Source organism: Mustela lutreola, chromosome 16 (genome assembly GCF_030435805.1).
Source record: "Mustela lutreola isolate mMusLut2 chromosome 16, mMusLut2.pri, whole genome shotgun sequence".
Lineage (NCBI taxonomy): Eukaryota > Metazoa > Chordata > Mammalia > Carnivora > Mustelidae > Mustela > Mustela lutreola.
Genome location: NC_081305.1, coordinates 13,195,636 through 13,222,276, shown reverse-complemented (window position 1 = coordinate 13,222,276; position 26,641 = coordinate 13,195,636). Strand labels below are relative to the sequence as shown.

The 26,641-nt window shown below is 38.8% G+C and overlaps 1 protein-coding gene across 3 annotated transcripts in view; it reads left to right on the top strand.

Moving 5' to 3' along the window:
- The window catches only part of HYDIN (HYDIN axonemal central pair apparatus protein), a 385,540-nt gene that overhangs the window by 71,068 nt on the left and 287,831 nt on the right, over nucleotides 1–26,641 (top strand). For all 3 annotated transcript variants that reach the window (XM_059150954.1, XM_059150956.1, XM_059150955.1), the window contains 2 exons: nucleotides 18,543–18,700; nucleotides 20,716–20,838. In XM_059150954.1, the coding sequence (XP_059006937.1) occupies nucleotides 18,566–18,700; nucleotides 20,716–20,838 (258 nt within the window). In that variant the 5' untranslated portion in view covers nucleotides 18,543–18,565. The remainder of the gene's footprint in view (nucleotides 1–18,542; nucleotides 18,701–20,715; nucleotides 20,839–26,641) is intronic.

Here is a 26,641-nt window from a genome sequence, read left to right as displayed (position 1 = left end):
AGTAGATTTGAGAAAATGATCTACCAACCCATTGTGGTCGTATGAGAAGATATTTTCTTATGTTAGAAAATTCCCCATCTAGAATAATTAATACAGCACACTGGAGGAAAGGACAGTTGAATTAGAGATTGTTGTGTTAGAAAAAGAAATTAATATACCCAATATTTTCCTTTGCTTATGTTTCTTCAACAAAAGAGTCACAAAGAAATGGTAGGCTGCAGATTTTTTAAACATTATTTTTAAATTTTGCTAAGCCAGCAGGAAGGAGCCATTACATCTGTTGTTGATATTAAAATAGGAGTAAGGCCTCATTGATTTGATGGTTAGATCCAAAATAAGGAATTTTAGTTATCAATGAATGGTAATTTCAGTATCTCTTCTTCATTGCAACAATTCACAAATACGTGTGTATTTGTTTCATACAATGAAAATAGTAAGAATTGCCTGGTATTCATAAGAAGCTTATAAAAGAGTTCACCTTGAGTGATGTGTGTGGTGTGAATTGAAACAAATTCTCCAAATGAACATTCATCATGTGGAACAGCTGTAGAAGTCAGAGGCATTCTGTTTGTATTTCTCCAAGCCAACTGGTCTTTAGAATCTGGTGGTAACAGACTCAATGGTATATAAAATGGAAGTTATTATATATTTTTTTAAAAGATTTTATTTATTTATTTATTTGACAGAGAGAGAGAGAGAGAGAGAGATCACAAATAGGCAGAGAGGCAGGCAGAGAGAGAGAGGGGGAAGCAGGCTCCCTGCTGAGCAGAGAACCCGATGCGGGGCTCAATCCCAGACCCTGAGATCATGACCTGAGCCGAAGGCAGAGGCTTAACACACTGAGTCACCCAGGCATCCACAAGTTATTATATTTTAATAGAGCAAACATGTTTTTAAAGTATCTTGTCTGTTATGTTTACATTAGCATATTTGAAAAAATGAACAAGACCATAAAAAACTGCTTTTGCAGGTTTTGATCTAAATGATTCTCAAGTTATTCATGCTGTGGTTACACATTACAAATAATGGACAGACTACAATTATTTATAATGAATTCATTTTGTCAAGAGATTGTGGCCACAGAGTACAGCTCAGATGACACTTGTGTCAAAGAACATTAATTGGCTCAGATAGCTCGGAAGTTCCTGGCTGGATCTCAGGATTTAAATGATGTCATCAGAACCCAGGCTTATGGTACTGCTTTCATGTGTGGCTTCATTCTTAACAGCCTCTCTCCTCTCATAGGGGCAATAGGGCTGCCAGCAGCTTCAAGCTCATATCCCACTTTTTGGCAACCTCAATGGAAAGAAAGCATCCCTCTTTTTCAGCAGTTTCAGTAAAGTCAGGATTAAGCCTCATTGGCTCTGATTGGTTTGACTTTAGTCCTTTGGCATGTCCAGAACCAATCACTGTGGCCAGAGAGATGTGATATTAGGATAAACCCCTCCTGCATTGGGGTAAGGAGTGGGGTACTTCCCCGAGGAAAAATGATATTAATCCCTGAAGATTAATAGGGTAAAGGGTAAATAGATGCAGGGTAGTAAAAACTTATAAATATCTGACAAATGAGTCCTTTTTAATTTGAAGATATCTTTGAGGGGCACCTGGGAAGCTCAGTGGGTTAAGCATTCAACTCTTGATTTCAGTTCAGGTTATGATCTCAGGGTCACGAGATCGAACCCCACATTGTGCTCAGGGTACCGAGTGTGGAGACTGTTCCCTCGCTCCTCTCTCCCTCCTCTTCCCCACCTCCCTCTCATTTACACACACTCTCTCTCTCTCAAACATTTTTTTTCTTAAAAATAAAAAAGGTATCTTTGAGAAAGCAAGCATAAGTGGTTTAGTGATTCACCTACCCACCTGACCATTCAACAAATAATTATTGACTCCATACTAGGCATTATGTTAGGCAGTGTTGAGGGTGATGGTCATGGTGTCTGACCCATGAAACTTGTTCTCTAGTGAAGAAGACTGACATAGAAATCTAGTTACAGGGCACCTGGGGGGCTCATTTGGTTAAGGAACCGCCTTTAGCTCAGGTCATGATCCTGGAGTACCAGGATCAGAGTCTTGCCTCGGGCTACCCTCTCAGCAGGGAGTCCGCTTCTCCGTCTCACCCTCCCCCATCTCATGCTCTCTTACCCTTTCTCTCAAGTAAATAAATAAAATCTTTTAAAAAGGAAATCTGGTTACACAAATTATTTACTCAATATGTAGGAAGTGAAATTGCTATGCGACTTTAGGAAAGGCTTTCTAGAGGAGGCAGTGATGTTTCAACTGACATCTGTAGAGTGAATCTAAGTTAGCGTGGGAAAGTGGGACTGAAGGAGAGGGTTCCAGAGATTTTACCTCTAAATAACCTTGTAGTTTGATCAGGGGAAACAGGACAGCCTGACAACTAGATTGAAGGGGACCAGAGTATACTGGTAGGGTTAATGGACTTGGAAGGAAAGGCTAGGCATTCCAGAGATAACTATGCATTTTACCATATCATCTGAGGGTGTCTGTAATAGTGTCTCATAATTCAGATCCATACATGGACTAAGATTCTTTCTGAAAAATCTAGCTAAATTTCAAAGAGTCTCAATTTTAATATACATTTTCAAAATAATTTAATGCTTTTTGTTGTTAATTGTTCTTCAAGTGAGAAGGGGCTGGGAAAATATGTCTTTGGTTGCTTGGTGGGAGAAATGTAAAATGTTTACTTCTGGACATTGAAGTTCCACAGGTAGGTATTCATTGTTACTATAGCAAGTTGTCAATACAACAGTTGTTTCTCAACCTGATACCTAAAATCAGTCACGATGTCATGACCTCAGCTCTATAAATCTTGGATTAGATGGCATGAATGGATAATCCCAGTTAATTTTAGGAATCTGAGCATGCTTTATCTTCATTTCCTGGGAACTATTTGTATTATGCTTCATTTTTGGGTTTTATCTTCAAATTTTAAAAAAAAAAACTCTATTTTTGCATTGGAAAATTCTTTAGGCATGGATTAGGTTTTCTCTCCTTATACAGTTTACCCTTGGCAAATAAGGATTTCTGTTCTGAGAAGGGTAGAATGGGTAGTACTGGTCTGTCCTCCTGAGAGGACAACTGGAAAACCTGGGCTGTTTATCAACAGGAGCTTGCTTTAGGTCACTAGAAGGATAACAAGATGGTGAAGAATGATCAGACCAGCTCTAAGGGGAACAGGGACCCAGAGAAGTGAGCTCCAAACTTAGAACCCCTGAAAGCACATGTACATTCCAAGGAAGATGCCAGGAGACAAAGAGGCAGGGCATTGTTTGTGGGCTAAAGCAGCAGGGATTGGTGGCCAGGGCCTGCCAAGGATAGAGCGGGCCCAGTGAATTCCTCTTTGGGTTTAGACCTCAAAGGGCTGCTTAAGAGGAATAGGGATGAACTGGAATTTGGCACATGATGCCATTTGAATGAAAACAAAACAAAACAAAAACAAAAACAAAAACAAAAACAAACCATAGAGTGGGCAGAGACATCTACAAAGACCTATAACTGAAAATTGCATCCAGAATATTTGAAGGACCTCTACAAATCAGTAAGAAAAAGACAACCCAACAGGAAAAGTCAAGAGACTTAACACTTCACCGAGACCTTTCATAAAAGGGGAGTCCAATTGGTCAATCAGCATATGCAAAGATACTCAATCTCATTAGTAATCAGGAAATGCAAATTAATACCACAGTGAGCTATGATGATACCCCCACCAAATAGCTAAAAATTAGGTGGCTAATAGCAAGTGTTAGCAAATTTGGGTGCCCCCCCCCAGATCTGTCATACACTGCTAGTGAGAATATAAAATAGGTACAACGACTTTGGAAAACTGGTTAGCATTATCTCCCATAGTCTAAGATATGCTTACCTATGACCCAGCAATTCCATTCCTAGATATAAACTCTTGTGCACAGGCAGACATTTTTTAGACCGTTCCTGTCTTATTCATGATAGCCTCAAACTGGAAACAACCCAGATATTAACCAATAGTAGAATAGATTAATGAATTATAGTATATCTCCAACAGTGAGCTATTAAACTTAAATGAAGAGAAACAGATTACAGATATATGTAATGAAATAGATACATAAAGTAGAACAAAAGAAGCCAGACGGAGAAGATTGCATACTGTGTGATTCCATTGCCTCAAATATTAAAAACTGGGCAAAACTGTAATGTTTAGAGATGCATACTTAGGTAATAAAGTCAAGGAAGTGATTTCTAGGAAAGTGAAGAAGCTGATTGCTTTTAGTGGGAAGAGATGGCTTAGTGACTGTAAAGGGATGTGAGGGTCCTTTTGCGGGAGAGTGGGGGTGGTGTGCCAACAGCGTTTTCTTTCTTCACTGGGATGATCATTTCATAGATGTTCACTTTGTAAGAAATTCATTGAGCTGTACATTTTGGAGACATCTTTATGTATGCCTATAAAATTTCACAGTAAAATATTTGAAAAGGCAATATCACTTTATCTTTTATCTACCTCATTGTAACTAAAAGCAGAATTTATCAAGTGGTCAGCCGGCAACAATGCTTTTCACTTAGAGATTTGACCAAGCCTGAATGCGGGTGGATCTGCAAAGCCCAAGTCAGATTCCAGTGTGATTTCTGGGTGCTTGTTACTGTATGCTGGAGGTCATCTCACTGAGTTTCATCTTCACTCCTCAGAGCCAATATGATTTTATTTATAATTAATATAGTACTTCACAGATAGTTGATACTCTTTTTAGTTGAAAGATAATTGAATTCCCATGTGAGAAAAGGAATCTATTTTGGAACTGTAATGTTTGTAGATTCTTGGTTTAAATCATGAAAATGATGTGAATTGGAGCTCACAAATAAGAAATTTCTACAGCTGCGGCTTTCTCTGTTCCTGTTGTTACTGTTAAAAAGAAGACACAGCAGAACCCAAATACTGTCATTTGTGCTAAGCCCCTGTCAACAAACACAGACTTAATATCTAATCTAACTGCAGTTTCAGACTGTCCCAGGAATGTTACTTTGAATCAGTCAGTCTGGAATTACCTGGGCAGTACTAGTGAGGTAATCTACCCGATAGGTCCCATCCATTCCCTACAGGAAGGTGAGGTTGCCTGAAAAAATCCATTATTTTAACTTTAATTTCCTCCCCCCTTCTGCCTATTAAACCTGTCTGTTTTGTAGGGCTTTTTGAAACACCTTTCTTTTTGCTCAAAGAGATGCTGCCTGATTCATGAATAATTGAAAAAAGTCAATTTGGTCTTCAAATTTACTCTGTCAAATTTTATTTTTGTTTTTTGTTGTTTTTTTTAGAGAGAGCGCACATGCATGAGAGAGTGGGAGGGTGGAGGGAGAGGAAGAGAGAATCCCAAGCAGGCTCCACGTTCAGTGCACAGCCCGACTCCGGGCTCTATTTTGCAACACTGAGATCACAACCTGAGCTGAAACCAAGACTGAGCCACAAGGCGCCCCTGAATTTTGTTTTTTTTTTTTTAGCATCGCCCTCTTCCTGTATGGTCCTTAGTTGGCTGTTTGACTTTTCTCCTGCCTGTGTCTGGCATGGTTCTACAGTTTGAACAAGTTTCTAGCACTTGACATTTTTCTTTGAGAAGCCGTTCTTTTTGTAATTTGATGCCGAAGAAAATTCGTTTTCTCCATGCATCTTGTGATATTTTGATTTATAGTACAAAATACGTATTTGGTCTTCACTATTTCTGGTACAGAGGTTCTAAAACCCTTGGAATTTCCCAAGTGAGGAAAGCAATAAAGGGATCTTTTGTTATGGTAATGAGCTAATTTTTGGACTCCGCATAAGGGTGAGGAGCCTGGTTGCCAGGAGAACCAACCATCTGATTAGAGGGTTACAACTTTCAGTCCCTGCCTGCCGACTTCTGGGGAGGGGAGGCTGACGGGTGGAGGCTGGAGGGGAGAGGGGAGGTTGAAAGGCCATTGGTTTAATCAGTCATGCCTATGTGGTAAATCCTCTTTAAAAGTCCAAAAGGACAAGGTTTGGAGAGCTTCCAGGTCAGTGAGCATGCAGAGATTTGGAGAGAGTGGTGCCCTTGGAGAGGCCATGAAAGTTCTGCACTCCTTCCCACTATCTTGTCTTTTGCATCTCTTCTATCTGGCTGTTCCTGAATTATATCCTTTTATAATAAATCAGTGATCCAGTAAGTAAAATGTTTCTCTGAGTTCTGAGAGTCACTCTAGTGAATTAATCTAACCTGAGAAGGAGATCTCAGGAGCCTCTGATTTATCTCTGGTTGGTCAAAAGTAACACTCTGGGCTTGTGACTAGCATCTGTTGGTAATGGGGGACATGGTCTTGTAGGACTGAACCTTTAACCTGTGGAATCTAGTGTTGTCTCTGGGTAGATGGTGTCAGAACTGAGTTGAATTGTAGGACAGCCAGCTGGTATCCTGAGTGTTGCTTGTTGGTGCAGGGAATAGTGTCCCCCTTTTGCCCTCCCCTCATTGAATTGGTGGCCAGAACAAAACACATCTTCATTTTCTTTTTCTTCAACATGGGTCAAACAAGAGGATTCTTTTCTGAAATTTGTCTCTTTTATCTATATCAGATATCAGAGGTCACACATTCTGCAGAGACATTATTTTCAGGAAATATTTCAAGGAGAAGAGAGCAGAGGCTAGTGTGAAACCTATGAAATCCGAAGTAATCCAATTTAAAAGAGATCAAACAGATAGAAAACCAAGGAGCGTAACAGCTTTAGAAACAATAGAAAGACAGAAGATGAAGTAAGATTTAAAAATTAAAATTAATCCTTTTATTCTGAGATCCTGGAGAACCCCTCACTAGCAACAAAGTCATGTTGTATTTGAGCATTTTCCTAATTTTTTCTTTGATCTTTTCCTGCTAAAATGGTGTTTGGGGGGTAAAGAAACATTTGGAGTATCAGAAACTGAAGACATGAACAGATTCATTGCTTTCTTTTTTTTAACCAAACTTTCTATGAATACTAACATTAAGAACAATTATATGCCAGATACTGTGCAAAGTGAAGTACTTTACACACATTATCTCATCTAATCCGCACCTTGAACACATTGAGTAGAAGTGGTAGCTGGCTTCCAAGATGGCTCCCAGCGATCCTCCCTTCCTGTATTCACGTCCTTGTGTGGCTTCTTCCACACTGAATAGGACTGATCGGTGGGACTGGTAGATTTTGCATGAATGTTGGTGGTGATTTGGGGGTCATAGAGGACATTGTAGCCTCTCTCATGGCCTGTTGACTGCTTGCTGGGAAAGTTGCCAGTCATCATGCTGCAAGGACACTCAGGCAGCCCTGTTGAGAGACCCATGAGGAGAGAACTGAGGTCTCCCACCCAGAGCCATGTGAGCCAGCCATCTTGGAAGTGGATTTTTCCAGCCTTAGTCAAACCCTCAGAGAGCTGCAACCCTCACTGCCATCTTTGACTACAACCTAAGAGACCCTAAGCCAGAATCAAATTCTTATTCAAATTCTTTCAAATTCTTAAACCACAGAAACTGTGAGAAGTAAGAAACTACTAAGTTTTGGGGCAATTTGTTACCTGGTAATAGGTAACTACTGTTATCTCCATTATACAGATGAGAGAACTAAGGCTTGGGAAGATTGGGGGGAAAAGTTCTTTTTTTTTTTTTTTTTCAAAACTATGAAAAAGCATTTTTAGTCAGTCAACCTATATATTTAGTAAAATGTATTAGAGGCATGTGGGCTCGTGCACTGCACAGCAAGTATGAAATGTAGTGTTTCTGATGGAAGTTTTTTGAGATTTGTTTTCATCTTACATGTTGCTTGCTGGGTAGAAAAGATTTTAACTTGTTCTGAGATTTAACCTGGGAACACATATGCCTGTTTTTTATTTGGCTTTGCAACAACGGAGAGACTTGGGAATGGAAGAAGAAGGTAGGAATAAAAATGCGAGGAAATTAGTCTTTGAGACCTTCAGGATGAAGGGAAAGCAAGAAGAAATGGATAGAGATGAGGGATGGGGTAGAGTTCAGGCGATCATGATATAGTTATTTATGTGACATGTACATGTCCCCGCTGTGTCGGGGGATGTTCACTAATTTAATGATAGATGTCATGAAATTCTGCCTTACCAGACAGCAAACCCATTCTGTATTTGATCGCTTTTAGACTCAGCTCCCTTATGAGTTCCTAGAGGTGAACAAAATAAGTTTGTGCAGAAAATAATTTTGTGCTTAAGAATGTGCTTAAGAATATCTTTAAACTTTTTTTAAAAAAGAATCCAGTGCTGCAAATCAATAAGGCAGATCTTTAATGCAAACCCCATCCTGCCCAGTCTCCCTCCTAAGACTTAGCCTAGAATACATTTTCTTGTCTTTTCTCTGAAAGAAGCTATTGTGACTTAACCTAGACTCTGTTCCATAGAAACACAGAAGGAACCCAAAGTTAACATTTAAATTAACACAAAACAAAAGAGAGAAACAGTTCTTCTGAGAACTATTTCAGTATTGTGAAAAAGTCTCCTTTAATGAATGCAATTTAATATTAAAATAAATTCAAATATTAACTGAGCCTTCTTTTCCTTTGCATTCACACATAATCCCTACAGTTAAGCTTACATCCTGGAGGTAGAGACAGGCTTATAGGCAAATAATTGCAATAGAAGGTATTACCTTCAAGAATAGAGGCATATGCAAAGGACAGAATGATTGACACTCTTTGTATTAGGGAAAACCTTATTTCTGGGGACCCTTGAGATGGTTTTTTTGGGATGAATGAAAGTTTGATGGGCAGATGGGAATAGGGAAGTGAGAAGAAAGGATGAGCTTATATAAAATGGATAGAGGAATGAAATAGCAGGTACATTTGGGGACTGTGGAAAGTCATTTGCAGGGATTAATTAATGAATTTAACACACTTATTAAATAAGCATATGTATCTCATACTGTAGCGGGCAGTGAGAATACAGTGATGGTAAAGACCAAGTTTCTGTCCTCAAGGAACTTGCAGTCTATGGGCAGCGGGAGATGAATAAATAACCATGACAGGGGTGAGCATGAGATCATAAAGAAGGGGCTGCCTTGGAAGGTCAGAGAAGGCTTTCTGAAAGAGGTAGCATCTGAGCCCACAAAGACAAGTGGGAGTTGGTGGTGGGGTTGGAAGTTTGGAAGGAAAGGGGTTCTGGGTGAAATGTACGAGTCTGGAGGTGTGTGAACATTTGAATGATTGTGAACTGCAAATTGAACATAATGTACAAGTAGAGTGAGTTCCTGGTACATATGTCATGCTAAGGAGCTTACAGAATATTCTGGACTAAAGGATTTTAGGTAGGGAAATGACATGACCCTGTTTTCCCTTTAGAAAGGTCACTGTGGCATCAGTGCAGAGAGCGGATGGGGAATAGGGGTGTTGTGAGGATGTGAAGCTGGAGTCAGGGAGGTCAGTTAAGAGGCTGTTCTGGTCAAGACATGAGGGTTACATTAACAAAGGAGGACCACAGGGATGAAAAGGAGGAGTTGGCTTTGTGAGCTATCCAGGGGGTCGAGGCAGAGGAATGTCACGACTAAGCGTGTGGACTCTGGAGCCGGAGCGACTGGCTCTCCTCCCAGCTCTCGCCTTTACTAGTATGGGGACTGGGGCAGCTTCCTTACCTTCTCTGTGCTTCTGGGTTTTTTAATCTGTGATTTGGGGAGAATAATAGTACCTACATCTAGTGCATAATGCTTGGAACACTGTCTGGTTCATAGTAAGTGTTCAGTGAGCATTTACTTATTATAGGACTGATTGGAGGAGAGGCCAGTCATAGATGACACCTGAACTTGGGGAGTGGGCAGTTGTGTGAATGGTGATTCCATCACAGAGGAATGAATGCAGGAGAGAGCAGCTCTGGGGGGCATGCTGGGCTTGAGGTGGCTGTGGACACCCAGGTGGAGACAGCTTGTGTGCAGTGGGGTCAATGGACTGGAGCCCAGAGGGACCTGGGGAGGCATAAATCCTTTAGAATCGCAGGAGGGCATGGAATAGTCCTGGGATACACTGCCAAGGAGACAGCTGACAAGGAGAACAGGATGGCAGGTGAACAGGAGCCAGCGGAAGCCAGCGACTCTGAATTTGTTGTGACATGGTCTGCGCTCTTGTGCGGTTTTCTCCAGCCGTCTTCACCCGCTGGGGGTGGGAGAGAAGCGCAGCTGGACTGCCCCAGGGTTGGGGTTTTACTGGCTGAGACAGCAAGACCGGGAATCAGGATGTTGACAGCACGGCTCAGAGACTGGACGGAGGTTAGCTGAGAGATGAAGGCTGCAGAGGCGAGACTGATGAGGCGCGAAGGGGCGAGGGTGCAGGAGGAGTTGGAGTGTGATTCTGGGACCACTGCCTTGGGAAAGTGATCATGGAAACCACATCCATGTGCACGCAGGCTGCACAGGGCACTAGAGGGTGGAAAGAGGGATAATGGCTACTTAACTAAAATAGAATTCTAGGAGCTTCTGAAGTTCATTTTAACAAATAAAAATTTATTCTTGGTGGAAACGAAAGATTTGGCGATATGGCTAGCTGGCACAGTAAATATCCTAATAAAAGTATTGTTATCCAGACATCTTCAGTTAAAAAGTTATTTGGTTAAAAAAAAATTCTTTGGTTCATGGCTCCTTTTATCATATTTTTGACCTGAGGGTGGTCATTAAAAGCAGGGTGTTAATGGAATACATGAGTCAAGGCATTCCAGGGACATTAATGCATTTGGCCTATTTGCATGGATTCAGTTTTGTGTTAGATATTGGAACACCAGACTAGGTGATGGTCATTTTTAATAACACTCCTGAATATTGACTCTCTCTAATTTGCTGGTCGATTGTTCATTAGAAATTTGCAGGCGTCCATTAAATGCGAGACAGTACGCATTATAGTCTCTATCTCAAGGAGTCTATGGGCTGTTAAGGTCAGAATACGCACACACATAACTGTAAAGTAGAAAGTTTTAGATGTCATAAAAGAGAGGAAAAAGTAAGATGCTGGAAGGTCAGAGATGTTGAACAGTCACTTCCAGCTGGTAAGATCAGAAAGAAATTGCTTCGATAAGGAACTGACATTTGAATCAGGAAGGGATCTGTGCAGAGGTAAAGAAAGGACATTGCGGTTGGAAGGAACAGTGTGAACAGATTTTTAGGGAAAAATATCTTAACCCTCGTAGTTAAGGAGCAGCAAAACCACGATCCAAGTACGGCAGGCTGGAATTGTAGTAAGGTATCTAGTGACCAAAACAGGAAAAAAGTTGAGATTTTTTAAGTACTTAAGAAATCATTTATATAAAGAAACAAGTTTTAATAAAAAATACCCCAGTCATCAGATTTTAAGATAACTGCTTTGCATTTTAGTTTGATAAAGAGGAAGTCGTTGTATTTCTAATCTGTTGACATAGAATGGTCAACTTATGTCACAGCCATAGCTTATGAATACATCTTTTTTTAAAAAGATCTTATTTATTTATTTGACAGATAGAGATCACAAGCATGCAGAGAGGGGGAAGCAGGCTCCCTGCTGAGCAGAGAGCCCGATGCGGGGCTCAAACCCAGGACTCTGGGAACATGACTGGAGCCAAAGGCGGAGGCTTTAACCCATTGAGCCACCCAGGCGCCCTACATCTTTTTTTTTTTTTTTTAACATCTTAATTTTATTTTATTGTTTTCAGTGTTCCAAGATTCATTCTTTATGCACCACACCCAGTGCTCCATGCAGTACGTGTCCTCCTTAATACCCACCACCAGCCTCGGCTAATCCCCACCCCCATCCTCTCCAAAACCCTCAGTTTGTTTCTTAGAGTCCAGTCTCTCATGGTTCGTCTCCCTCTCTAATTTTCCCCAACATACTTTTCCTTTCCTTCTCCTAACGTCCTCCGTATTTTCCTTATGCTCCACAAGTAAGTGAAGCCATAAGATAATTGACTCTCTCTGCTTGGCTTATTTCATTCAGCATAATCTCTTCCAGTTTTGTCTGTGTTGATACAGAAGTTGATTATTCATCCTTTCTGATGGCTGCGTAATATTCCATTGTATATATGGACCATATTTTCTTTATCCATTCATCTCTTGAAGGGCATCTCAGCTCTTCTCATAGGTTGGCAATTTTATTTACTTATTTGAGACAGAGAGAGAACGCACGCATGAGCAAGGGGAGGAATAGAGGGAGAGGGAAAAGCAGACTCCGCACTAAGCAGGGAGCCTGATGAGGGGCTGTATCCCAGGACCTTGAGATCATGACCTGAGCCGAAGGCACTTAACCAACTGAGCTACCCAGGAGCCCCATGGGTACATCTTTACACAATTGGGGTACATCCACCAGCAAAAGATATTTATTCATCAAAGGATATACATAGTCTCTGAGCAGCTTTTAAAGATGGCCAAAATGAAGTTACACATTTATATGCCACCTGAAGCATGTGAATGTCCACCTTTATAACATCCTTATCTACAACGAGTTTTGCCTTTTTCAATTTTTCTTGAAAAACTTTAAAAATAAATTTTCCTTTAAAATAACTATAGATTCATAGGAAGTTGCAAAGAAAGTACAGAGAGGTCTTATGTACCCCTGGCTTCCTATTCCCCCCACAGCTACATCTTATAGCACTATAGCATAATATAAAAATAAGAAAATTGTCATTGGCACAACATATATGTATGATTCTATGCGCATTTATTTATATAACTTCCTCTACAACCAAGATACAGAAAATTCCTTTGTTATATTCAGTAATAGCACTGGAAATTGAACTCATACCTTATAAGAAGTGAAAAACTTACTATAAGCAAATTTTCTCTTATTTACCCCACCTCGATAAGCCTTAAGATTTTGCCTGTCATCTTATTTCTTCTCGATGTCTCTATTTTATCACTACGAACATCCCCTCTCCACCATCCCTAACCCCTCGTGACCACTACTTTGTCCTTCATCTCTGTAATTTTGTTACTTGAGACTACTACATAAATGGAATCACAGAGTATGCAACCTTTTGGGATTATTATGTTTTTTCAATTCTTTTTGTCCCTGAGATCCATTCAAGTTGTATTATCAATAGTCTGTTCCTTTTTAATTGCTGAATAGTGTTCTGTGGTACCAGGTACCATATCTGGCTCACCATTCCCCTGCCGAGGGACATTTAGGTAGTGAAAGCTGCCATTGAATAAGCATGCACAGGATTTTGTATGTATTGGTATTTTTAATTATGAAAAATTTAAAAACATGCCCAAAGTGGAGAGAATAGTATAATCTTCAGTGGTTGTCCGTATTGTCCCGTTCTTATTTCTTCTCTCCTCCTCCCTCACACACCCACACACCTATACCTGCATTCATATTCCCCACATGCATCTTTTCCTGGAGTATTATCAAGTAAATGTCAGCTATAATTTCTCTGTACCTGTAGATGCTACATATCTCTAACAGATAAGAACATTCTTTTGAAAGTTCATACCCACAGTACCATTATCCTACCAAAGAACCAATAATTATTTTATATCATCTCTATTCATTTATTTGAATCCTGATCTAAACGAGGCACACCCTTGCATTTGGTCGGTTTAGAGCTCTTTTAGTTTATATTATAAACTGCCCACAACTCTCTGATGCTTTTTATTCCTTGAATAAAGTAGGCCATGTTCCTATAACATTTCTCATATTCTTGATTTGGCTTAATTGTCTTCCTCCAGAATATGCTTGCTCCTCCATTCTCTGTGTGTCCTGTAGCCTGGCTGGTAGGTCTAGAGGTGTAATTAGGTTTTTGTTAATAGTTCCACATGGCTGGGGCTCTGTAGAGCATCATGTGGAGGCAACATGGTATGTCTGGTTTTCGCACATTTAATGTTAGGATTGGTTTAGAGGGCTCCAGTGGTGTTCGCTCGATTGAGTCATTACAGAGTTCTTCAACAGCATCTTTCCTAATGGTTTTAGCATCGAATGATCTTTTGTTTCATTAGGGCCTGCATAATGGTCATTTTTCTGTTGCTTCTTCTGAGTTTATTAGCTGGAATTCTTCTATGAAGGACTGTTTTCCTTCCTTAATGATTTAGTTAACTTGCAATGCAATTTGTACCCCAAAAAAGTGCATGATAAATGGCTGATTCTTTCCTTTTATTTTTTCCAAAATAATCAGTTTGGTGCCGTTGCAACTTCCAAAGGTGACCAGTGATTTTTTTAGTATCATTTGAACTTAAATTTTTGAGAGACTTATCCATTGCAGACTTTAAAAAAATATTCAAATTGTCCTATTTTTAGTGAATGGGAACTCTTTTAGAGTTCTCCAGTGGCCTTTGATAATGTCCTTGTTTTATAGTAAAATAGAATACTCAAAGTTCATCTTATAATTTCATGCCTCAGACCTCAAATTACCAATTTCTCCAAGGAACTGTGGTTCCTTTTAGTGGGAAATGGCATTTAGAGGCCATGATATGTCCTTGACTGTTATTGCTTACTGAGCCTTCATTGTTTCTGGGCCGTTTCAGTAGACAGGTTATTTAAAAGGAGAAAATAATCACGAGCTCATACTTGTTTTCAATTTAAGTGTAAGATTATAGGGTTTCTTAATATAAGAACTTCTTTGATCTTATTTTTTTCTTAAGCTGAATTGTTTGGTTCCTCACAATATTCCTTTAACTACTTGTTTTGAAAATATTATTACTGGGGCACCTAGCTGGCTTAGTCAGTAGAATATGAAAACTCTCGATCTTGGGTTTGTGAGTTCAAGCCCCATGTTGGGCATAGAGCAAAAAAATGTATATTGTCACTAATATTATGACTAAGGAAGACTATGATTTAATGAAGACAGTCAAAATACTGTATTTTAAGGTCAGTTGGAGTAATTGTTTTCTCTTTGTGCTTATGACACCAGCTTGATATACAGCAAGGTTCATTTCTTTCAGTTGGTTTTCAGTTTTTAAGAATTGATTTTTTTAGGGGCACCTGGGTAGCTCAGTCCATTGAGCTACTGACTCTTGGTTTCAGCCCAGGTCAGTCTCAGGGCTGTGAGATCAAGTCCCGCCCTGGGCTCTGCACTCAGTGTGGAGTCTGCTTGGGATTTTTTCTCTCTCCCTGCCCCTTCTTCTTGTGCATGCTCCATCTCTCTCAAATAAATCTTTAAAAAAAATGAGTTAATTTTTTAAGTGTTTTAACATGTTATACGCAAACTGAACCATGGAACACTACATCAGAGATATATTATATGGTGACTAACATAACATAATGAAAAAGAAAGAAAGAAAGAAATGCTTCCAGAATTCTCCAGTGAAACAACCAAAAAATAATAAAATATATTTTTAATAACCTTATTGAGATAAAACTCTCATACCATACAATTAACCCCTAAGGTGTATATACAACTCCCCAGTTTTTAGTGTATTTACAAATATGTGCAATCATCACCACAGTGCACTTTAGAACATTGTCATCTTAGTAAGATAACCCATACCTTTTAGCCATGAACCTCTGCCCCATCCTTTCATTTTTTCCAGCCCTAAGCAACCACTAATTTATTCCTTCTCACTAGAGAGCTCCCCATTCTGGACGCTTCATGTGCATGGACTCATACAACACGTGGTCTTTTGTGACTGGCTTCTTTTACTGAGCATCCTATTTTTGAGGTTCTTCCGTGTCTCTGTGACCCAAGAGGGTATTTCAGGCTCAACCCCTGGGTTCTGGGATTTTCACAGAGACATCTTGTCTGTGGGTAGTTTTTATTTGGTCTTTTTGTGGGAGACTGAAGTTGGCTCTCACCCATTCCAACATGCTGCTGACATCACTTCCCATATTACCTTGTGTTGTACAATTAGACGCATCACCGTTGATTCATTGTCTTTCTCTGTTTAGTATGGCTACTTTGCTTTTTCTAATTTCTTTTGGTATTTAGGAAGGTTTATGTTGAGTAGTTTTTGGTATATAAACTCTTTAAAATGGCTACATTAGTAATTTATTGCTGTATAATAAATTACCCTAAAATTAGTAGCTTAAAATGGTGAATATTAGTTCTCTCATAGTTTCTATGGGTCAGGAATCTAGGTGTGGCTTATTAGTTGGGTGCTTCCTCTTCAGTGTCTGTTATGCATCTGCAGGCAAGCTGTTGGCTGGGCCTCTAGTCATCTAAAGGCTCAAATGGGGCTGGCAAGTCTGCCTTCAGGCTCATTCACAGGGTTGTTGGCAGGTCTCAGGAGACCCACTTCCAAGATCACTCATGTCATTGTTAGCAGTCATGGTCCCTCACCACGTGGGTCTCTCTCTAAGCTTTCTGAGTGTCCTCACAGTGTGGCAGCTAATGATCTGAGAGGGTGCCAGACAGTACCCAAGATGGATCCAAGTCTCTTTAAAAGCAATCTCGGGGGCGCCTGGGTGGCTCAGTGGTTGAGCCTCTGCCTTCAGCTCAGGTCGTGATCTCAGGGTCCTGGGATCAAGTCCCGCTTTGGGTGCTCTGCTCGGCGGGGAGCCTGCTTCCCCCTCTCTCTCTCTCTCTGCCTCTCCGCCTATTTGTGGTCTCTGTCAAATAAATAAAATCTTAAAAAAAAAATAAAAGCAATCTCAGAAGTGACATTCATCAATGTGCTGTATTATGTTTGTTAGAATACCTAAGGACAGCCCACAGTCAAGGGCAGGGCATTAGCAAATACATGCGTGCTTGGAAACAGGTGTCATTGACTGCCCTCTAATGGGCTTTCTTTTTTTTTTTTTTTTTTTTTAAAGATTTTATTTATTTATTTGACAGAGATCACAAGTAGGCAGAGAGGCAGGCAGAGAGAGAGAGGGAAGCAGGCTCCCCGCCGAGCAGAGAGCCCGATGCGGGACTCGATCCCAGGTCCCTGGGATCATGACCTGAGCTGAAGGCAGCGGCTTAACCCACTGAGCCACCCAGGCGCCCTCTAATGGGCTTTCTACCCTAATTCCCATAAGCTCCTTTATTCTACCTGGGTAAATAGTTTGACTCCTACCTAATAGTGTTAATGATCTTGTTTTACTTTTCTATTTTTTTACTCTTCTTTTAAAATTGCATTCTTTCAAGTTTTTCAGAAAATATGCTTAAACTCTATATTCTCCTCATGTCTTCAACTTCATTATTAAAATTAACTCTATAATTAAATACATGAAATGTTCATTGTAAGTCCTTTCATTGAGGTTCCCCAATCATCTATTGGTTGGCTGAAGCCCATCGTCTAGTACATTCCTCAGGAAGGGAACTTGTTCACAATTTTCCCTGAGTTTTACATGTTCAAAACTCCCTTTCTGTAGCTTTGGTATTTGAGGGAGAGCTTGGCTGTATATAAAATTCTTGGCTCATACTTTTTAAAGTTTTGGAAAATATTGTCCTTCATTTTCCCAGTTCTTAGGTTCCTTTTTCAAGGTCCATTGACATCTAATTCTCTTGCCCCTCTAAGTTATTTTACCTTTTTTGCCTGGAAGCTATGAGAAGTTTAAAAATTTCTCTAAAAGTCTAATAGTTGTGCTAAGATATAACTTAGAGTTGACCATCTGCATCTGTCTTCATAGACACCTACCAGTCCCTTTTCATTATGTTTTCTTTATGGGGGGGGGACTTTTTATTGGATGATAGTTTTAAATATTAGTTCCACTCTAGAACTTTATTTTTCTTCTTCATGGGTTCTGGTTATAATGTACTGGATCTTCTTTTTGACTGTCTGCTATTTCAATCATTTGTTCTTTTATTTGTTTTACCTTTTAAAACATTTTATATTCATTTCCTGGGGTGTTTTACTGCTTTACTTTACTGCATTTTCATTCAGATCTATTTTTCTTTATGTACCTCTTTCCTCACTGTTTTGGTCTGGTAATAACTTATTGTCTTGTGAGCTTTTTAATGACTTTTATGGTTTCTTACTTGACATTGTATCCAAGCATTTTTAGTTTTTGTTTGTGTTTTTTGGGCAGAGTTGGATAAACTAGCCAGCTATTACTGAAAACAGAAATCCCCACTTCTCACAAATGGGCCTCCATGTTTGCAACTGTTCTACTAAAAGGCATAAGGAAGGATATATAGAGGGGAGATGTCCTATCTCTTTGATTTCTAGATACAGAGTGGCTGTTTAATGACTTATTTATGACCATAAATGTCAAAAATTTTCCAGAAACTTCCTCTTCCTTATCTCATACTGCCTTTTTAGTCTCTGCTCAGCTTGAAGGCCTGAAGCCTTATGTTTTTTTCTGTTTGGAGGCCATCATGAGAGAGAATTGTTAAATAAATATAAAGTAGCAAACAATGAAGTGTATTTATTGGGCAGTGTTTGTTTATCTGGGAGGATAAAAGTACCAAATGTAGGAACTACATGTATGTCTGGGTCTTCCTTGAGCTCAGTCCAGAATCACTTGGTTTGTCTAAAGGGCTTCCTAGACTTTGGGCTAAGGTTAAACCTGGACTAATTACATGGAATAGACTGCTCTAGCTAAGGCATTTGTTACAGGCATTTGATGTATTTTTGAAGATTAGTCTTTTCTAAACATTTTGTATTTGAAAAATCTTAAAAAAAAAAAATTGTGACCTGTATTCAGGAATTAACTGTATTTGTTCTAAAACCCCCCCTTTTTTTTTCACTTCTAGGTGAATGAAGGAAATAACTAAAAATGACCAGTAGAAGACTCGAGGAGTCTATGGGGGCTGTTCAGATGGGGTTAGTCAGAATGCTGAAAGGATTCCAAAGCAAGGTTCTGCCACCCTTGAGTCCAAGGGTGGTTACAAAAGAAGAAGCAAATCCAATGGTAATGTACCCGAGACTTTCAAGTGTGAAAGACTTAATGCAGTCTCCTCAGGAGGGTGACAGCTGCTACTTGGCATTCTCAGAACTCAGGGAATTACTGACTTACAATATCGATGTAGGTAACATGGCAGCTTGCTGTGGAGCAGAGGCTCCTCTTAAAAGCCCAAGAAGTTTTTGAAATTACATGCCTCAAAGTAGAGACTTGAATTGCTTAAGCTAATCAGTTGAAGTAAGACTATGCAATGAAATTATGGTGGTTTTCTAAATGTTAGGTTGAACCCTATGAGACTGCCTTGTGTGTAGTTCAAAAACAACGAGGTATCAGAATTTTGTAGAGTTTGACCTCAACAGTGTAATACCTATTGACTGGCAAGAGTTATTTCTGTTTGCATATTTGTAGAACAGAGAGTATCAAAATGATGACTATATGGTATCAAGGAAAAATACACTTTTTCTCTGTCCTTCAAAATAAAACATACTTCTATTTTAATAGGTTATAGTAATGTGATGAGAATGGAATTATAAACTACATGCTATAGAAAATATCAGTAACAATTTACAGGGTTCAAGATAGTATTCATCAAATTTTAAAAGCCAGACTCAAGTTATGTTCCGAGGAAAAAAAATAAAACCTATCATCACTCTCTTTTGTGGTGGTCATCATTTCAAATTTAAACTCCTGACTTTTTGCTTTTAAGACTTTATTATTTTTATTTAAACTGTGACACAGCTGATACCTCTTAACATTTCAGTATTCAAATCTGGGTTCCAATCAAGAAGAACCTAAAAAAAAAAAACAAGTAAGAAGCAGCATTAGAAATATGCTTTCATTTATATGGATTCAATCACAGAAATTAATTTTGTAGGGATTTTGAAGAGCATTGATTTTAACCCAAGGTGAAACGAATCAGCTAAATTATATACCTCTGGCTGTTTTAAAAGTCTTGGTGCATACTTAAGCATTATGTTGCTGTGAATGATCATCCTCCCCTTGCATATAAAGCAAACCCTGGAACATTCCAGAACAACAATAAGTAAATAATTGTGTTTGGTCCTGGATAAATAAGTCTTGTTGGGTTATTTAAATGCCTTTATTTAAATGATAGGTTACATTTTTTTTTTTTTCCTCATAACATGAGAAAGTGTTAAAGCATTTGTGTTCCTGTTTTGGTGTGAGTAGAAGTGGCTGCTGGATCTGATCATGGGTTTAGGGCTCTTTTAAAACAAGGTCTAAACGTGCTCCTGGGATTTCTAAAAAGTTCAAACTCATTCCTAAGCTGTGCAATCACACTCCCTAGATCCTTTCTTTCTTTCTTTCTTTTTTTTTTTTTTTTTAAGATTTTATTTATTTATTTAACACAGAGAGAGATCACAAGTAGGCAGAGAGGCAGGCAGAGAGAGAGAGGAGGAAGCAGGATCCCCACCGAGCAGAGAGCCCAATCCGGGGCTCGATCCCAGAACCCTGGGATCATGACCCGAGCCGAGGCAGAGGCTTTAACCCACTGAGCCACCTAGGTGCCCCAGATCCTTTCTATTTCACAAGATTCCTCTTTAACCTGCTGTAGTGGGATAGCTAAATACCCAAACTTTGCTTGTTTGTTGTAACTTCAACTGAGAACTAGAAGCATTTCATATTCCTCAGCTCTGAACACCAGAAGTGATTTTTGGAAGTAGGGTTGTATGCTCAGATGCTTTATCTGAGCGTAAATGTTAAACTCTTTGGATATGTTCTAGTGCAATTTCTTGACTCCCCAGCCCCCGAGTTTCTTTTGTGTGATTTCTTCAAAATCGCATGTCCTTTCAAATTAGTGTACAAAGAGCTCAAAAGTGCGCAGGTACTTCTCTTGTATTATTTAGTTAATTTAAATATTTCATAAGGGAACTTAGTTGCATTTCACAATTATCCTGAAAGCTGCAAACACAAATTATTCATTACTGGCACTTATGAAAACACTTTTTTGGTATAACCATTTATGAATCTTCAGCTGTTTTTTATTTTTTTATTCTTTAATCTAGCTGACACCCTCGGAATTCCTGAAGGAAATGTCCCTCACCACAGAGCAGAGACTGGCTAATACACGTTTGATGTGCCGACCACAGATCATCGAACTTTTAGACATGGGGGAAACACATCAAAAGGTAGCTACCTCCTGTCATACTTGTTAATGAGGCAGGCTCTGGAATAATGTGAACATTCTAGAACAACAGGAACTAAGTCATGGTTATTGTTTCCAGGCTAATTCCTTATTGAGTTTGTGTTATATATTCTTTTTCTACCTCTTTTGATCTTGGTATTTGTTGATTTAATATGGATAGAATTATAATTAATAAGTACAAATAACTTTTGACTAGTCACTTTTCTTAGTTACTTCTGGACGCTATTGTTTATAAGTCAGGAGTAGTTCCAAGGATTATAGTGGCCAAATCCAATTAAGTCATCTTCTTAACACAGCAATAAATCCCATCTTCCCTGAGCTGTCATCACTAGAAAGGAAGAAGGTGGAATTGTTTATTAAAGGCGGCATTTGTTATCTGTTCTGGCTCACTTCCAATAGCAAATGTATTCATTTAGTTTCTAAAGAATAGTTATTTTAACCTGTTTTTATATTCTAATGTAAACCATGAATTCCAGGCTTTAGGAGTATATGGTTATAAAAAGGTCTTATTTCCTACTTTTAAATTAATTTCTTGAATTAGATGCTTTACTTTTTATGTACAAATTATGGTATGAACTTCCATTCGTCAGACTGATGGAGATCTGTCTCCTCTTAAAGGCTTTCCTGGGCTAATCCTGAGAGATTTCCAGAGATCTTTCCCCCGTCATGAATGAGTTCCTGAGGCTCTTTTGCACTTGCTGCAGCACCATTGCCTTCCCTGTGTAGGATCTACACAAAATTTGCTCTTCCTCTGAGCCTTGCAAATTTAGTTATGGTTTCTTCTCTTTTTTGAGGCCAGTAGCATGGCTTCTCCCAATACTAACTTATCCTGATCAAGGGCTATTTGCTCCTTTCCCATCATGTAACTGAGACCAGCCTTATTTTCCTGCATACTTTCCTGTATGTACTGCTTGTATGTTTTTTATTTTTAAGATTTTATTTATTTGACAGATCACAAGTAGGCAGAGAGAGAAGAAGGGAAGCAGCCTCCCTGCCGAGCAGAGAACCTGATGTGGGGTTCAATCCCAGGACCCTGGGATCATGACCTGAGCCGAAAGCAAGGGTTTAACCCACTGAGCCACTCAGGCGCCCCTGCTTGTGTGTGTTTTAACATATTTTGACCCCTGCTATGAAGGATGACATAATTAGTACACTTTACTGTATTTCATCATTTCTCCCTTTTCTTTCTCAACTCATTTGGTTATTTTTACTTTATTTTCTGGAGTTTTATTTGTTCCTAGTTGGGCGACAGTCATCTTTCACCAATCTCTTCAAGAAGAGCCTATGGATACTATACTTCCTTGGTTTTTTGTTTAACAATATATGCCTATTTCCTTTATATCAAATTTCAGATTTTCCCCATAAAAGCTGTGCAGGCATTTTCCTCACTACCTTCTGGCTTTAATGGTAAGCAGAAATATGATGCATAATGGTATGCAGAAGTGTGATGAAGCCAGCTTGATTTATCCCACTACAGATATGTCAGTCTTTTAGCTCTTATGGCCAAAGACTGTTTATTCTAATTTAGTATGCAGTAATTTTTTAAACTTTTCTTGAGATACTATCACGTATCTTTAGTTTACTTCTAGAAAATTTTTCTTGAATGACCCAGTATTTGTTCTTGCCATTTTTCATTCTTCTTGAGGACTATCAATTATGAATATGTTGGACCTTCTTTGTCTACCTTTCTAGATATTGTATTCCCTTGCCAACCATTTTTAATTTTCTGTTCATTTCCATTTCATTGTTATTATTTCCATCAGGTTATACTCTATGTTCCTTACTTTGAATCTTGTGTATATGTGTTTCTCTTATCATTCATCCTTGAGTTTGACCAGTTCAGTACTTCTGGATTGTCTCACAGTATTAGTCTCAGCATCCCTTTTTATTTACTTGTAGCTCAGCTATCATATTCCTTTTATTTTCTTCCTACTTCACTGGTTGTTTTTATCTTCTTTTATTTTTTGGGTCACTCTTCTGTTCCTGATCACTAAATGTTGGAACTCCCCAGTACTTGGTCCTTGAACTTGGTTTTCTTTTGAACTCATTCTTCAAGTGACCCCTTCTAGGAGCAGGCTTTAAATTCTACTTTTTTAAATGTTTACTTTCACAACTGTTTATCTTGCTGTGGCCCATCCTCTGAACTCTGGGTCAGTTATTCAGCCCAATGAATGATTGGCAGCTCAAACTTAAAATATTCAAGCTCTAATTTTTGTGTTTCCTTCATTCCCTAAAGACACAATCTTGTCTCTTTTGTCTCCTCCATCTAGTATATATTTTCTCAGGCCAGAAACCTACCTTGGGATTATCTCTGATGCTCTTTTTTCTTTCATCTTATATGAAATCCAATGACAAGCGCTATAAACTTCTGCTTTCACAAATATGGCTTTAATCAAACTGCTTCTCACCAGCTGCACCAATACCCTCCCAGTTCAAACCACCATTCTCTAGACTACTGAAATATTCTCCATGTTTCCATCTCATTCCACCATCATCAATTCTGCACAAAGAAGAAAGAATGATTTTTTAAAAATGTAAACTGGGACATGTTACTTCCATGTGTAAAGCCATCCAGCAGCTTCCTCTTACCCTCAGAGATATAGGGTCCTGCATTGTCTAATCCTATTTCCCTCACAGACCTCTTTCCCTTCCACTCTTCCCTAGCTCATTCTCTCTAGCTGTGCCCCCTCCCCTTTTGTTGCTCTTCGAACACTCAATGATAATCCACCCCTCAGGACCTTTGCACCTGCTAGTCATTCTAACTGTAATCTATTCTCTCAGATCTTTGCAGGATTTGCTTAGATCTCTGCTTGGATGTATTTTCCTCAGAGAGGCTCTCCCTTGACACCTGTTGAAGAGAGCATACACCTTACATTCACACTCTCTCCATGTCTGTTAGTTTTCTCTGTAGCCAAATCACTGCCTGACCTCATATTATACATTTCTTTATTTTTTATCCATTTCCCCAAGAATGTCAGCTTCATGAGGGCAAGGGCTTTGTTGGCTTTGCTCACTACTGTGTGCTTAACATTTGGAGAATATTGGAAACTCAATTAGTATTTATGAGTGAACACATGAATTTTTCATCACTTTGATTGCTTAAGTCCTCCCTGCCTCTTAATTATTTGCTTTGTGGTTTCATATTTTTTTCCATTATGTCTTTTGGGTTTATAGTCAAACAGTGTAGCCAATATTTTCATTGGTTCATGGCAACTTTCCTATTAACTCTTCTTCACTTGCCATTTTCTTTATCCCTTTGTTTTCCTTGAATATTTTTGTACTGATCTTGATTTATCAAGATATTACTATTATTGTTACCACTCATTTTTGGAGGGAAGAGGGGCATTTTTCCCGGACTTGTGATCTGCAGGAAATTCTTGTTGGGGCATGTCCTAGTGGTGTCCCAGACCAATAGGAATCCTTCATGATTCTCAGCACAGCATTTTATGAAAGAGGATTGTGTGCATGTGTTTATTTGGAAGGGGGCTGAGAGGAAGGAAGGAAAAATGAGCTGTGTTAGCCTTTTCCCAGAGTTGTGACTTGTGGGGGCCCTTAGGAATCAGAATCCTTCTCTTCTAGCCTGCCTCAGTGGAAAAACTCCTTCCTATAAACATGTAAATTTATGTGTTGCCCATTTGGCCTTGCCTTCCCTGCTGTTTCCTGGTGCCAAATGGCATACAGGTAATTTCTTATTGACATTTCTAGTATTCCAAACAAGGAGTTGGTGGTTTTGCCTATCAGAGTATGCCACCTGCTTAAGAGGTCTGTATAGTGCAAGCCTTACCTGAGATCTGAAATTGTGGACGTTCTCACTGGGTATCTCTTAACCCTGGTTATTTGTGGCAGGAGGGGTGGGGAAGGGAGCTCAAGCTGCCAGTTAAAACCTATACAAAGTCCATCTTGGAGTCTGTCATTTATGCTGAAATCCATTGTTTCCTCTGCACTATAGGGCCTCTGTCATAGGTCCAGTGATCTGTTTCTGGACTTATCCACACCACTGGTCAGTTTATTCAAATCCAAAACATGGTATTTAATTGCTCTCTCTCTCTATGTATATATATATATTTATTTATTTCATATAAATATTAATTTATTTCACTATAATAAAAGCAGTGGCAGAAGAGGGGCAGAGGGACAGAGAGAATTATAAGCAGGCTCCATGCCCAGGGCAGAGCCTATTGGGGGGCTTGATATCACAACCCTGAGATCATAACCTGAACCAAAACCAAGAGTTTGACACTTAACCGAGCCACCCAGGTGGTCCCCAAAACTATATATATATATATATTTGACAATTTTATTTATTTATTTGACAGAGAGACAGAGATCATAAGCAGGCAGGGAGGCAGGCAGAGGGGGAGAGGAAAGCAGGCTCCCCATTGAGCAGAGAGCCCAATGCTGGCCCAATCAGGACCCTGAGATCGCAACCCAAGCTGAAGGTAGAGGCTTAACCCATTGAGCCACTCAGGTGCCCCCTTTTTAATCAATTTCTAATGTTAAAACAACTTTGAACTTCTGAGACAAACCCAATTTGGTCATGATATATTATCCTTTTTATATATTGTGGGTTTCAATTTACTAATGTTTTGTTCCTTAAAAAAAAAAAAAAATCTATTGTATATAACTAAGATTAGCCTATAGTTTTCCTTTCTCCCGCTATGTTTCTTAGTTATAAGAAAGTTGAGCTACCATCATCAATTTGGGAGATATTAATTTTGTTTCTTTCCTTTGGGAGAGTTTCTATAATATTCATGCTTTTTCTTTAAATGTTTGCTAGAATTTGCTTGTAAAGTTATTTGGGCTGGCGTTTTCTCTATCAAAAGTTTTTACTTACAGATTCAATTTCGTAGTTCAAGAACTGCTCATATTTTCCATTTCTTCTTGTGCTAGTGTTGATAAATTGTATTTTCTTAGGATTTGTAACTTTAATCTAAATTTTCACATTTCTTGACATAATACCCACTTATAATCTTTTCAGTTAGTTCAGTTTCTGTTGTAATGTCCTTATTTTCATTCTTTATATTGGCTCTTTGTGACTTCTGTCTTGTTTTCTTTTTTTTTTCTTCATTTATTTATTGTCAGCATAACAGTATCATTATTTTTTCACCACACCCAGTGCTCCGTGCAATCCGTGCCCTCTATAATACTTTCTTGACCATACTCACCAGTTATTTTGTCAATTTTATTAGTTTTTAAAGGCTTGACTTTTGGCTCTGTTGATTCTGTAGTTACTTTCCATTTTATGAATTTTTATTGTTTTGGTTATATCATTTTTTTCATTTTGTTTGGTTTTTTAAATGTTTGCTATTGCTTTTCTAAATTATTGAGATGAATGCTTACATCTTCATTTTGCAGACTATACTAAGGTGCCCCAGGGTGCAACTATGTACTCACAGAGCAACATGGAATATTCTAAAATTTCAAGGAGACATGGCAATGCTCAAAACCTATTGGATTCTACCCAAGCTAATAGCTTGAGATAATTTATACTTTTAACATTAGATTGTACTGTCTTGTTAAGCTCTTCAGTTCCTTCACATAGATATTTGTTGATAGAGTTTTTCTTGTTATTTTCATAGGGAAATCATGACCTTATTCACCATTGCTATAAATGGAAGTTTTGGGTTGGTGTTCTAATTAGCCTGTATTTTTTAAATGAGGACCAAATCTTCTACTTTCTTTTGTATTAAACAAATTGTTCACAATAACTTCAGTACTTATAACAATTATTGCCTATAGTAGTTACCCCCTTCTGAGTGTTTTGTATGTTTTTAGTATTAACATCC